A 14,788-nucleotide genomic window follows, 5' to 3' on the forward strand; every position below is an offset into this window, starting at 1 on the left:
GAGAGAAGGTTAAATGTATCTGTTTTATATACTTTATATTAATTGGGGAAGTGGTGGCATAGTGATATTGTCACTGGATTAGTATTCCAGAGGTGCAGGGTAATTCTCTGGGACCCCAGGTTCAAATCTCACCACAGCAGATGGCGGAATTTGAATTCAATAAGAATCTTGATTTGAAAGTCTAAGAGTGACCATGAGACTCCCCATTCCTGTCTACCTCTCCATACTCTTTCAATCAAAAATCTAACTCAGCCTTAAAAATATTCAATGACCCTGCCTCCACCGCTCTCTGGGAAAGAGGGTGCCAAAGACTCACAATTGTCTGAGGAAAACAAAATTCTCATCTCGGTCTTAAATGGGAGACCCCTTATTTTTAAACTGTGTTCCCTCGTTCTAGTGTTATGCTAGATCAAAATGTCTCTTTTGCACCCTTTTGTACCCGTGTTCTACCCCCAGCAACAACACACAAATTTCCTGCACCCTGCAGCGTGGTTGATTCTTAGATGCCCTCTGAACAAGGGCAATTAGGGTTGGGCAATACATGCTATCCTAGCCAGCAAAGTCCGCATGAATGAATAAAAAATAATAATGCATGGACAATGACTAACATTGTGACTTTGATGTGCCATTTCTTTTACGGTGCATATTCTACCACAGTTTTCCACAAGAAAGCGAGGCCATTGATTTTCCAAAGAATTACATAGAATTTACAGCACAAAAACAGGCCATTCTACCCTACTGCTTGGTGCTGGGTTTCTGCGCCACACAAGCCTGCTCCTACCCTTCTTCATTTAACCCTTTAAACACAATTCATTCCTTTCTCCCTCATGTGTTTATCCAGCTTCCCCTTAAATATATCTATACTATATAGCTCAACCACTCCCTGTGGTAGTGAGTTCCACATTCCCACCACTCTCTGGGTAAAGAGGATTCTGCTGAACTCGCTACTGGATTTAATAATGACAAACCTTTTTTAATGACCCCTAGTTTTTGACTCCTCAACGATTGGAAATATTTTCTCTATTGTTGATGCTATCAAACCCTTTTATAATATTAAAAACCTCAATAAGGTCATGCCTCAATCTTTTTTTTTTCTAGAGAAAAGAATCCTAGCCTGATCAACCTGTCCCAATGGTCCCACCTTTTAGTCATCCCTGTATCTCCATTATCAGATAAACTACCAAGTCTTGTTGTGAAAACACTGAGACTAAGATGCTTTGGTAGAGATTGTTTATTGCTCAACACCGAGCTTACTTCTCCACTCCAACACCCTCCCCCCAGTGCTGGCTAACTCTTCTTTATATACACATTTAAGCATAATTAACTAATCAATACCCAACACCAGTTCACCTTATTACCTCAAACTACTGGGTATTTAACATCCATCAACAGGACCTATTAGACACTAACACCTATATCCGTTTCATAATTTGGAAAGCATTCTGTTGACTGTGTTCTAAGTGTGACTTAAATCAAGTTTAACACCACTTCGCTGCTTTTCAGTCCCATCTTATAGAAATAGATCCCAGTGCTTGCCTTGCTAATGTTGGATTTATTCTTTGCTTTTATAGGGATATCCAGGTGCTTTTGGAGTGAGAGGCCCCCCTGGTTCAGATGGCAGCCCAGTGAGTTATATCCACGTACCATTTTGCTCATTATGCTTTCAGTCAGAACATTCTGCCTTAAAGGGAAACTGGTTTTACCAGCTGCATAAAGATTAGAACTGTTCACTGAAATGGAATTTCTTGTGAATGTGCACCCAGAGGCATGCGCAATCAGAGCAAAAACAAATATCCAGTGCAAACGCCTGCAGGTGTGAGTGCATCACATACATACGCACATACACGTGTATGAACGGACAAATTAGGGGCAGCAGGAGTAGGCCATTCAGCCCCCTCAAGCCTGTTCAATAAGATCATGGCTGATCTGTTTGTGGCCTCAACTCCACTTTCCTGTCTATCCCCAATACTCTTTCACTCCCTTGTCAATCAAGAATCTAACTCAGCCTTAAAAATATTCAATGACCCTGCCTCCTCCGCTCTCTGGGAAAGAGAGAGTGCCCAAGGCTCACGATTGTCTGCGGAAAAAAAAATTCTCATCTTGGTCTTAAATGGGAGACCCCTTATTTTTAAACTGTGTCCCCTAGTTCTGGTATTATGCTGCTCTTTTTGTACCCGTGTTCTACCCCCAGCAATAAAACACAAATTTCCTGCAATTATGTTGTTTGAGTGTAAAATTAGGCACAGAATTGGAGGTCATTCTCTTGGTGTTTGATTGTGCCTCTTTTTTGAAGATTTTTAATCCATTTATCCTCTCTTGGATCTGTATTTTCTGTTCCTTTGAAGGCATTTTTATAAAGTCACCTTAAAAATTCAAAGAAAAAGGGACAAATGCAAAGTTTATTAACGGTTTGTAGCTACTCCTGTCTGGAGATCTGCTGCCATGGTCTACCAGGCTCTTAACTAATGAATCTTAATTCAATGATGAACATCTCATTTATTGTGTTACTTTACAATACAATAAAGAAAATAATGCTCGTGTGTTCTTAAACGTGCTTAATCTACGTTACTCAAAGTTAGATTGCTTGAAACGTTAATTTTCAGTTTTAAAGAAGAAATGCAAAATATCAAATCTGCACTTCCGCTGGCCCCGAATGTTTACACTCACACAATGTTTACACACACAAAGTTTACACTCACCTCCGCTTGTTTACACTCACCTCCACTTGTTTACACTCACCTCCGCTTGTTTACACTCACCTCCACTTGCTTACAGCCAGTTTCCTTGAGATTGGCAGGAAATTTGGATGTAAGTAAACATCGACGAAGAAGATATAATTCTGGGTGTATTGTCCCAACTACACCCACATTGGAAATTCTGCCCACTTGTTTTTACTCCAACCATGTCTAATGGTAGAAGGAGTCTACCACAGAAACAGGCCAATCGGCCCAGCTGATCCATGCTGGGGTTTACACTCCACATGCGTCTCCTCCCACCCCTCTTCACCTCACCCCATCAGCATATCCTTCTATTCCTTTCTCCTTCATGTGTTTAACTAGCTTCCCCTTGGATGCATCCATGCTATTCATTTCAATTGCTCTTTATGGTAGTGAGTTCCATGTTCTCATCACTCTCTGGATAAAGACGTTTCTTCCATATTCCTTATTGGATTTATTAGTGACAATCCTATATCGATGGCCCCATGTTTTGGTCTCTCCCCACAAGTGGAGGCCCTGCATACAGAATTCAATAATGTTTTCACAACCCAATGATATATCTTGTTGCAAATTGCACAGTCATTGATTCACAATGGCCCCAAACTTCCGATCTCCTGGGAGGTATCCCAGAAGATGAGCTGGGGGTTGCCGGCAAGGACTGCTCGGGAATTGCCCGGGAAGTTCAAACTCCCAAAGTGGGTATCTCAAGCTGCACTGGGAACCATCCGATATAAATCAGAGACTTTGAATGGTTCCAACTCTGAGCAGAATTGTTACCCATAAAAAGTTAGAAGGATTAAAACCACTTCTAACTCCTGGGTAACTATAGTACTGACCATACACCATGCCTTCCACTAGATTCTCCCCGACCACCCAGCTACCCCCCCCACTCCATCCCCCAACTACCCTCCCGACCCCTTGACTACCACCCCCAAACTTCTCTCCTGACGCCCAACTACCCCCAATCTCCACACCCCAACTACCCTCCCAACCTCCCAGCTACCTCCCCCGACTCCCAGCCACCCAATGCCCCCTCTGACCCATCCGACACACCCCGACTGACCACCTGACACCCCTGACCCATTCTAACATCCCCAACCCTTCCTACCCACAACCTATCCTAACCCCCTGACCCACCCCACCCAAATCATCCCAAACCATCCTACCCGCCAACCCATCATAATCCCCCCCAATCCTACCCCCCCCTCCCCCATGCTAACTTCACCCCCCAACCCATTCTAGCTAGTGTAGTAAGAAGTGGGCATGGCTTCACTTCACCCGATGCTGCTGCCCTGCACTGAAGGCCTCGGGAACCCACTGCACTGCACTTCTCTCCCCAGACCCAGCTCGGAAGGTTGGGTGAGAAATGTCCAACTCCAGACTGAAAGGTAAGTAAAAAGAAGTGGAGTGGCAACCTAATGTGGTTAACACGCACATTCGTGAAGTGTTCCATATTTGACACTTCCAACTGTGAATACCACCCACAGAAGCTCTGACCCAATGTTCCGACTGCGAAGCCAACAGAACAAAACATCAGTTTATGATGTCAATGTGATTTTGCAAATCCAAGACTGGCTCTGCACTCTGGGAGCTGAGCTGAGTTTCACAGGGAGCGTGATTCAGAGTTGGAGCTGGAACATTGCGACCCTAAACTCTGATTTACTAGGCGCACCACATCACGCAATTAACCCTTATTTGTATCGTTCTAAATCCTGTAAAATGGAAAGCATTAACAGTTGCAGCCATCAAGGCTCATGTTTCAGGGAATGTACCAATTCATTGGATCCAATGTGATAATGTATGAAGGTGAACCTGATCATCCTTTCCCAGAGCAGCATATAGCACCGCGGGAGGTCATTCAGCCCATCATGCTGTGCTGGCTCTCTAAAAGAGCTATCCGATTTGTCCCAATCTCCCCCCGCTCTTTCCCCCATAGCTCTGCAAATTCTTTCCCCTTCAATTTTTTTTCTTAATTCATTATGGGATGCGCACATCGATGGCAAGGTCAGCATTTACCACGACTAACTGCCCTCGAGAAGGCAGTGAGCCACCCTCAGTGCAGCCGAGTGGCTTGCTAATCCATTTCAGAGGGGCAGTTAAGAGTCAGCCACATTGCTGTGGGCCTGGAGTCACATGGAGCCGGACTGGGTAAGGACGGCAGATTCCCTTCCCCTGAGTGAACCAGATGGGTTCATGGTCACCGTTACTGATGCTATCTTTTTATTCCAGATTTGCTTTGTTAACTGAGTTTAAGTTTCTCAGCTGCCGGGCTGGGATTTCGACTCATGTCTCCTGCTCATTAATCTGAGCCACTCACCCAACAACATAATTACTATGCTACCATACCCTTGAAATATTAAGTCAATTCCCTTTTGAAAGTCACTATTGATTCTGCATTCACCACCCTGTCAGATGGTGCATTCCAGATCACAACATATTTCCAAATAATACATCACAAAAGCTCTTACATTCATGTTGCCTGCAGGTGAAATGAAAGATGTTCTGTGACCTGGTTACACACTCAGCAAGTACTGAGTATGCAGTTTGACCACAGAATTAACTTCTTGGAAATACTGAAGGAGTGGGTTGAAACATTCGGTTCTGAGATTGTATCTTGTGTCTACCTGACGAGTTGGGGCAGACAGAATTGTGCAAATGTGCCATCAACCTAACCTAACTAATGAGTCTTCAAACTGTACCGATATGAGCAAAATGTCCGAATTCATGCCCTTGTCAAACCTACTTATAATTTGTGTCTTACTTACAAAGGATCTCAGGTTTTCAGCCAAGTTTTAACGTGTTACAAAACCTCCAGGACCTCCAGGACCATCCTCTCAATACCTCGAAAGATAAAAGTGACCCTTGAGTCACTTTAGATTTTATCCAAAGAGCATAAGAAATGCGAGCAAGAGAAGGCCTTTTGGCCCTTCAAGCCTCCCCTGCATTTAGCACGATCATGGCTGATCGTCCAGCTCCTCCGGAGGTCCCCAGCATCCCAGATGCCAATCTTCAGCCAACTCGATTCACTCCACGTAATATCAAGAAACGGCTGAAGGCACTGGAAACTGCAAAGGGTATGGGCCCTGACAATATTCCAGCAATAATACTGAAGACTTGTGCTGCAGAACTTGCCGTGCCCCTAGCCAAGCTGTTCCGGTACAGCTACAACACTGACATCTACCCGGCAATGTGGAAAATTGCCCAGGTATGTCCTCTACACAAAAAGCAGGACAAATCCAACCCGGCCAATTACTGCCCCATCAGTCTATTCTTGATCATCGGTAAAGTAATGGAAGGGTCATCAACAGTGCTATCAGGTGGCACTTGTTTAGCAATAAACTGCTCGATGACGCCCAGTTTGGGTTCTGCCAGGGCCACTCAGCTCCTGACCTCAATACAGCCTTGATTAAAACATGGACAAAAGAGCTGAACTCCTGAGGTGACCGAGCGTGGCATTTGACTGAGTGTGGTATCAAAGAGCCCGAGCAAAACTGGAGTCGATGGGAATCGGGGGGAAAACACTTGCTGGTTGGGGTCATACCTAGCACAAAGGAAGATGGTTGTGGTTGTTGGGGGTCATTCATCTCATTTCCAGGACATCACTGCAGGAGTTCCTCAGGGTAGTGTCCTCGGCCCAACCATCTTCAGCTGCTTCAACGTCCTTCCTTCCATCATAAGGTCAGAAGTGGGGTTGTTCACTGATGATTGCACAATGTTCAGCACCATTCACGACTCCTCAGATACTGAAGCAGTCCATGTCCAAATGCAGCAAAACCTGGACAATATCCTGGCTTGGGCTGACAAGTGACAAGTAACATTTGCGCAACACAAGTGCCAGGTAATGACCATCTCCAACAAGAGAGAGTCTAACCATCAACCCTTGACGTTCTATGGCATTAACATCGCAGAATTCCCCCCCACCTTTTACTAGCCCCCGCCCCCACCTCCCCCCCCCCCCCCCCCGCCCCACCTCCCGTCCCTCACCTCCTCACCTCCCCGACTATCAATACCCTGGGGGTTACCATTGACCAGGAACTGAAGTGGACCAGCCATATAACTACTGTGACTACAAGAGCAGGTCAGAGACTAGGAATCCTGCAATGAGTAACTCACCTCCTGACTCCCCAAAGCCTGTCCACCATCTACAAGGCACAAGGAGTGTGATGGAATACTTGCCTGGATGAGTGCAGCTCCAATAACACTGAAGAAGCTGGTCACCATCCAGGACAGTGCAGCCCACTGATTTTTTTGTGGAAGGGGTGCCATTCACTCCCCCCACCCCCCACGCACAGTAGCAGCAGTGTGTGTACCATCTACAAGATGCACTGCAGGAATTCACCAAGCCTCCTTAGACAGCACCCTCCAAACTACCTAGGAGGACCAGGGCAGCAGATAGATGGGAACACCACCACCTGGAAGTTCTCCTCTAAGTCACTCACTATCCTCATATGGAAATATATCGCTGTTCCTTCACTGTCGCTGGGTCAAAATCCTGGAACTCCCTCCCTAACAGCACTGTGGGTGTACCTACACCACATGGACTGCAGCGGTTCAAGAAGGCAGCTCACCACCGCCTTCTCAAGAGTAATTAGGGATGGGCAATAAATGCTGGCCCAGCCAGCGAAACCCACACCCCATAAATGAATGTAAAAAAATTCAACTTTCCACCCAATTTCCATATCCCTTGATTCCCTTATCAACCTATTGATCTCAGTTTTGAAAACTGAGTATACACATCTCTCAACGGGGAATGATAGGCTGATATTAACTGGTATTGTTGTCCAGTAAGTATACTAAACTGTCAGTCTAACAAAATGCAAATATTGACATGAAATTCTTTTGATTTTTAGGGGATGGTTGGAGGAATTGGTCAACTTGGATTTCCTGGCCTCAGGGTAAGTCGATTGGGTGAACACTGTTCCAGTTTTACCCTCAGTATTTCCATCCTCTTCACCTTGAATATGGAAGAATAAGGGGGATCTAACTGAAAGTGTTCAAGACGATTAAATCATTTCAATGTGGTTGATAGAGAGAAACTATTTCCTCTGGCGGGAGAGTCCAGAGAAGGGCACAAAGCCTTAAAATTGGGAGCCAGGCCATTCAGGGGTGATGTTAGGAAGCACTTCTTCACACAAAGGGGGATTGGAAATCCCAAACTCTCTCTTCTCACCGTCACCTCCCCCCACCTCCCCCCCCAAAAAAAGCTGTTGAGGCCGGAGGTCAGTTGATAATTTCAAAACTGAGATTGATAGATAGCTCTGAAGAAGACTCGAAACGTTAACTTTGTTTCTCTCTCCACAGATGCTGTCAGACCTGCTGAGTTTTTCCCACCATTTTCTGTTTTTGATAGATTATTAGTTGTGTGTGGGGATGAAGGGACCAAAGTGGGTAGACGGAGTTCAGATACTGATCAGCCATGATCTAATTGAATGGTGGGACATTATTTATGTTATATTTATGATTATTGCCAACATTATAGACGCAAGCTTTCTGCATGTAATCATCCCATTTATACAGTCTGCAGTCTTGGTCACGAGTGTCTAAAAATATCCTGCTCTTCGTAAGCAACTGCCGTTTCCAATTATCACTTTAAAGTTTATGAGCATCTTAAAATGCATTTGTCAGGATCTTCTTGTAAGTCCTTGGCTACCAGTCAATCCATGGGTGTTTTCCAGATCTAAGGATCTAACAGCTGTTCTGAAGACAAGTTAATCTCTGTATTTTAAACGGGAATCATGCCAGTTAACAAATGGCTCACAAGCTACTGCTGTTAATGTAAGAACATTAAGAAAAAAAAGCTGCAGGAAATAATTTAGATTTATCCAATCTTATAGCACCAAAGGAGGCCATTCAGCCCAACATGCCTGTGCTGGCTCTTTGAAAGGGCTATCCTATTGGTCCCACTCCCCCCTGCTCTTACTCCATTAGCTGCAAATTTCCCCCTTCCAGTGTTTACCCCATTCCCTTTTTGAAAGTTACTATTGAACCTGCTCCAACTCTTTCAGGCAGCGCATTCCAGATCGCAACAACTCACTGTATGACAAAAAAATTCCCTTCATCTTCCTCTCTGGTTCTCCTGCCAATTAAATCCATGTCCTCTGGTTACTGATTATCCGGCTACTGGAAACAGTTTTGCTCTTCAAAACCCGTCATGGTTTTGAACACCTCACATTTTATCTCCTCTTGACCCTCGCTGCTCCAAGGAGAACTTAAGTAAATGAAAGGTTTACATCAGAAACAGGGAAAAAAAATGCTTCGGTAAATGGTTGATATTGAAAAAGAGTCTGAAAACTTTCAAATTGGAGTTTATATTCTAATTCCATTCCAGCATTGCTGAAAGAGAGAGACGGGTCAAAGCTTTTTATCACTGGTGCATTCTCCATGGCAACATCTCTACCAATCAGAGTCCACTTGCCAACCAATCAACACTCTCTTCACATACAGTATAAATTGTTGTTTTCCCCCTTATATTGGCAAAGTGTCCTGCTGAGTGCAAGATGGAAAGTTTTGACATGTCTCTTTTTTTCAGCTATATTCAAGTTCCGTGTTACCAAACGACTAATTCCATTCCTCCAATCCTGAAAATATATTGTCCGTGACAACGTGAAATCTTAATCTTAAAATATTTCATGTTCTTTAATCGTACGTTTCTTGGAATGTTTTAAAAAGCGACAGGTTTATAGATCTTGGAATCCTCTTCAAGGTGAGAAAAGGGAAAGTTTCTTCGGTGAAGTGCCTAGTCACTGACTGAACATCCGAATGAGTTCTGATGAGATTTGAAGGGGCCTGATCATTAACCCAAAGGGTATAATGCTTCGAGGTCCGGATGTCAGTGAAATGTCTGAAACTTGGTGAAATTGAGTCGTGTCTCAGGAAACGCCAGCGTGTTTTCAAGAGTCCAGGTAGTTTTAGGATAAATCTGCTGCAGATGATCTTTTTAATAAGTATTTATTCTGAGGGAGGGATAGGGTTATTTGCACGATGGACAAAATGAATGTGAGCCTGGAGATGCTGCTGATTGTTTGCTCGGTCAGAGCTCTGGTAGGGGTATGGCTCTGATTAGTGAGCTCCACTGTCATTATACTTGTGCTCCTGACAGGCATTGTCTTCTCAGTGGCTGCCCCACATCGCCAAGCTCAATGCTCAACGTTCTGGGTGAAACTGATCGGGGAAGTGAGGACGAGCAACAACAACCACGACATTCATTTACATAGCCTCTTTAATGTAATAAAACCGTGTTAAAGGTGCTTTAAAATGTAAGTTGTTGTTGCACTAGCAATCATAAAACATCCCCAGGTGCTTCTCAGGAGCAATTTTCAAACAAAATTTCTCAAAGCCACAAGGGGAGATATCAGACAGGTGACCAGAAGCTTGGTCAAAGAGGTAGTTTTTAAGGACAAGAGAGAGAGAGAGAAAGAAAGGAGGAGAGGTTTTTGGCGTGGACAATTCCTGATCTTAGGGCCCAGTAGCTGAAGGTATGTTCACCAGTGGTGGCGTGATTAAGATTGGGCCATAATTGGAGGATCTTGTGGCGATAAGGGTGCTTCTTGGGTGATATCAAGGATCTCAGATTCTCCTTTTGGAATGCTGACATATCTGTAAACAGTCACCTCACCAATTTTAAATTAGACACGGGAGGCAGTGTTACGGTTCCCGAGGACAAGGAATTGGGGCTGACAGGTCTCTGGCTACAAAACGACAGACACACCGCGTCAATGGCCCTGGAGGAATCCAACGCCCAGTCACAGGCATGATCTGGGAACCGTGCCATTATGGTTTGCCAACCCTTTTCTCTCTTAAGCAGCCATACCCATGTTGCCCTTAACGTCCTCAAAATGGCAGAAGATGTCAAAACAACCTCTGTCAACAACTGGACGGAACTGCAAGTTCCCAAGAGGTCCATCAGTGAGGGGACTTCTGGACTGGGACTTCAGCTCTGAATTACCTTCACTCTTTGTAGAGCCGGATTGCCCAACTTGCCTGCAGGTGGTGAAGATCCTCTTTGGTCAGACCAGCCAAACGTTCAGATAAGTACCACCATACTGTGAGCCAAAGACACACATGAGAATAACCAGCAACAGGACGATGAGCCCCAGCCTCAGGATTGAACAGCTGCTGTCACACAGCCTGGGAACACCAGGGCGACCAAACTGCAATTCCCCAGCAGAGGCAGAAAAGCGATGCTGGAGCAGGAGAGGAGTGAACACCAACTCGCCAGTGCACACCACCGTGAGGCGCCAAGGCACAGGAACGAACACAGCGCGGTGATGGAAGCCAAGCTGCAGGTTGAGCTCATGGATGAGGGGCATCGGACAGAACGGAGATACACCATCAACTCCCAGAAAGATCATGGAGGACCCAACGGAAAAGGAAAACCCATGTTCATACCTCGAAGGGCTCGGTGGAGGCATTGAGAGAGATGCCAGGAAAGCGGGCGCAGTTTTACACATCCTGCCTATGGTAATACGCCAGCTGGCCATTGGGAGAATGTAAGCCCCTTCTGTTCGGGCACACTCGGGTACCCAGTACGGAGCATATGAGGCTTTGACGGTGAGGTCAATTACTCTCTGCGCCTGTAGGGAAATCATTTCCTGCTAAACCCTCGAGCTCTTGTCTCTGCTTTGTGAAGATTGATGAATTTAGCGAGGAGAATGTACATCACCTTGATTGATACATCAATACACTACAAATTGGCTGATCTTACTGGTACCACCTATAGCATCCTGCGATGGACACCTACCAGGAGATATTGAAATTCAGGGTCACCATACTGCTTGGTATTTCAACCCCAGGACCTTCCTTAAATGCCACCCATGCCAGGCAGGAAGTCAGCATCAACTGGCACCGAGCTTTACAGCCAATTTGCTAGCCGATATGTCTGCTGGATGAGCTGCGCGCTATCCTGCTGGGGGATCATTGGGTGGGGGTGGGGGTGTAAAAGGTGACATGCGAGGCCTCCCATTTCATTATGGGGCTGTTGGGGTGGGGTGGGTGTGGCAGGGGGTACATATTCTGCTCCATAAGTTCCTAGATGGAAATGTTTAAAAGTGTTACGAGCATATTTCCACGGACTGTTCCTGCTCAGCTCTGCGCCTGGCCTGGGTTGGCCTGGTTGTGAAACTGACAGCATTTCCTGCCCCGACAACTTAAATATTACAGTCAGGTCCCAATGGCCTGTGGGGATACAATGTTCATCTACTTAAAATGGACCCTCCGCCCTCTGAGCAGCAGGTCCTAACTGCTTGACTGGAAGGTCAGGTTTTGCTACATTGCAAAAGGGACTACACTTCGAAAGTGCTTCACTGGTTGTAAAGCACTTTGAGACATCCTGTGGTCATGAAAGGTGCTATAAAAATGCAAGTCTTTCTTTGAAACCTGTCATCTTCCAGCAGCTTCGGGATGAGTGGGTAACAAGGTGGGGATTTAACTTCCATCCTGCCCATTTGACCTCAGTACATTGTCAATTACAATCATTGGTTGTACCATAGTTACATAGGAGCAAGGGTGGGCCATTCAGCACCTTGGCCCCATCCCACCAAGGCTCAGTTTGTAGCGTTCCTGTCCCTGAGTCAGAAGGTGGTGAAGTTCAGTTCCATCGGCAGTCGCTTGAACACAAATTTTAGGCTGATATCCCATTGCTCACTGAGGGAGTGCTGCACTGTCAGAGAGTGCTGTCTTTTGGATGAGACATTACACCAATAGCCTGTCTGCTCTCAGCTGCACAGGAAGATCCCATGGCAGCATTTGAAGAAGAGGAGAGGAGTTCTTCCCAATATTTATCCCTGAATCAATATCACAAATACAAATGGCCTGGGCATTAGTGCGTTACCCTCTGTGGAGCTTGCTGCATGTAAATTGGCTACTGTTTTTCGCATATTATAGTAGCGTTTGTAGTTCAGAAAATATTTCATTGGTTGTAAAGCGCTTTGGGTTGTCCTGTGGCCATGAAAGACACTATATAACTGCAAGTCTTGACCCATCTGCCTTGACTTCAATTCCTTTTGCGCTTTTGCCTAGCAAAAATCTCTCAGGTTTAAATTCTTAATTGTTGGTTTAACATTTGCAGTTTGGCATTCTGTTGTGGAATAAAGAAACTGGAGACAGAATGATTAATTAAATTAGCTGTAGCTTGAATTCAATGGTACCAGGGCTGAGAGATTATGGTTATAATGAGGGATTCGAAAACCTGATTCTTATTTATGACAGTCGAGTAGGTTAAGGAAATAAAATAAGTGAATTCCAAATCTTGAAATGATTTGTGAGCACGACAAATGAGAGATTGTTTCCTCTGGTTAGTGATTCAGTAACAAAAAGCCATGAATGCAATTATGGTATCCTGGGCTTTATTAATAGAGATATGGAAGTACAAAAGCAAGCAAGTTATATCAAACCTTTCAAAAACACTGGTTGGATCTCAGCTGGATGCCACACTTCAGGAGAGAGTTCAAGTCTTTGGAGAGGCTGCAGAACAGAATTATAAATTTACCAGAGACTGCAGTAGTGAGACTGGAGAAGCTATGATTGTCCTCTTTCGATCAGGGAACGTTACAGAGAGATGAGGTAGAGGTGTCCAAAATCATGGAGGGTTTTGATATGTTTGAGTTGTTGTGATCTGGAAGGCGCTGCCCGAAAGGGCGGTGGAAGCAGATTCAATAATAACTTTCGAAAGGGAATTGGATAAACACTGGAAGAGAAAAAAAATGCACGAGGCAGTGAAAGCAAGAGAGTTGGATTCATTGGTTAGTCCTTGCAAAGGGCCAGCACAGGCAAATGAGCTGAATGGCCTCCCTTTGCACTATGTTATGTTATTCCATGATTCTATTATTAGTTCCAAAACAGAGATTAGAATGTTACTTTGGATGTGAATGGTTAATAGGATATAGATGTATTACAGCATAGGCTGAATGGCCTCCTTTGCTGACATTTCTATGGGAATTACAGCTCCTTTAGTTTAAAGGAGAACTTTCACCCTTACTATGAGTGCTGGATGTCAGCAAAGGAGCTGAACGGCAGGAGTCACTGAGGAAGCGCACAGAAACTGAACACCATAGAACCATAGAACACTACAGCACAGAAATCAGGCCATTCGGCCCTTCTAGTCTGTGCCAAAATATTATTCTGCTAGTCCCATTGACCTGCACCTAGTCCATAACCCTCCAGTCCTCTCCCATCCATGTATCTATCTAATTTATTCTTAAAACTTAAGAATGAGCCCGCATTTACCACGTCAGATGGTAGCTCGTTCCACACTCTCACCACTCTCTGAGTGAAGAAGGTCCCCCTAATGTTCCCCCTAAACCTTTCCCCTTTCACTCTAAAGCCACATCCTCTCGTGTTTATTTCTCCTAATCTAAGTGGAAAGAGCCTACTCGCATCTACTCTGTCTATGCCCCTCATAATTTTGTAAACTTCTGTCAAATCTCCCCTCATCCTTCTACGCTCCAAGAAATAAAGTCCTAACCTGTTTAATCTTTCCCTGTCACTCAACTCCTTAAGACCCAGCAACATCCTAGTAAATCTTCTCTGCACTCTCTCAATCTTACTGATATCCTTCCTGTAGTTAGGCGACCAGAACTGCACACAATACTCCAAAGTTGGCCTCACCAATGTCTTATACAACCTCATCATAACATCCCAACTCCTATACTCAGTACTTTGATTTATGAAGGCCAGTATGCCAAAAGCTTTCTTTACAACCTTGTCTACCTGTGACGCCACTTTCAGGGAATTATGTATCTGAACTCCCAGATCCCTTTGTTCCTTCGCACTCCTCAGTGCCCTACCATTTACTGTGTATGTCCTACCTTGGTTTGACCTTCCAAAATGTAACACCTCACACTTTTCCGCATTAAATTCCATCTGCCATTTTCTGGCCCATTTTTCCAGTTGGTCCAGACCTCTCTGCAAGCTTTGAAAGCCTTCCTCACTGTCCACAACGCCTCCAATCTTAGTGTCATCAGCAAACTTGCTGATCCAATTCACCACATTATCATCCAAATCATTGATATAGACAACAAACAACAATGGTCCCAGCACAGATCCCTGAGGCACACCACTAGTCACAGGCCTCC

The 14,788-nt window shown here is 44.9% G+C and overlaps 1 protein-coding gene across 1 annotated transcript in view; it reads left to right on the plus strand.

Annotated features, from left to right (window-relative positions):
• The window catches only part of col24a1 (collagen type XXIV alpha 1), a 721,848-nt gene that overhangs the window by 282,253 nt on the left and 424,807 nt on the right, over positions 1-14,788 (plus strand). Inside the window, exons 12-13 of the mRNA XM_078561886.1 lie at positions 1,572-1,625; positions 7,568-7,612. Of these exons, the coding sequence (XP_078418012.1) occupies positions 1,572-1,625; positions 7,568-7,612 (99 nt within the window). The remainder of the gene's footprint in view (positions 1-1,571; positions 1,626-7,567; positions 7,613-14,788) is intronic.

Source organism: Cetorhinus maximus, chromosome 17, assembly GCF_964194155.1.
Source record: "Cetorhinus maximus chromosome 17, sCetMax3.hap1.1, whole genome shotgun sequence".
In the NCBI taxonomy this organism is placed as follows: Eukaryota; Metazoa; Chordata; class Chondrichthyes; order Lamniformes; family Cetorhinidae; genus Cetorhinus; species Cetorhinus maximus.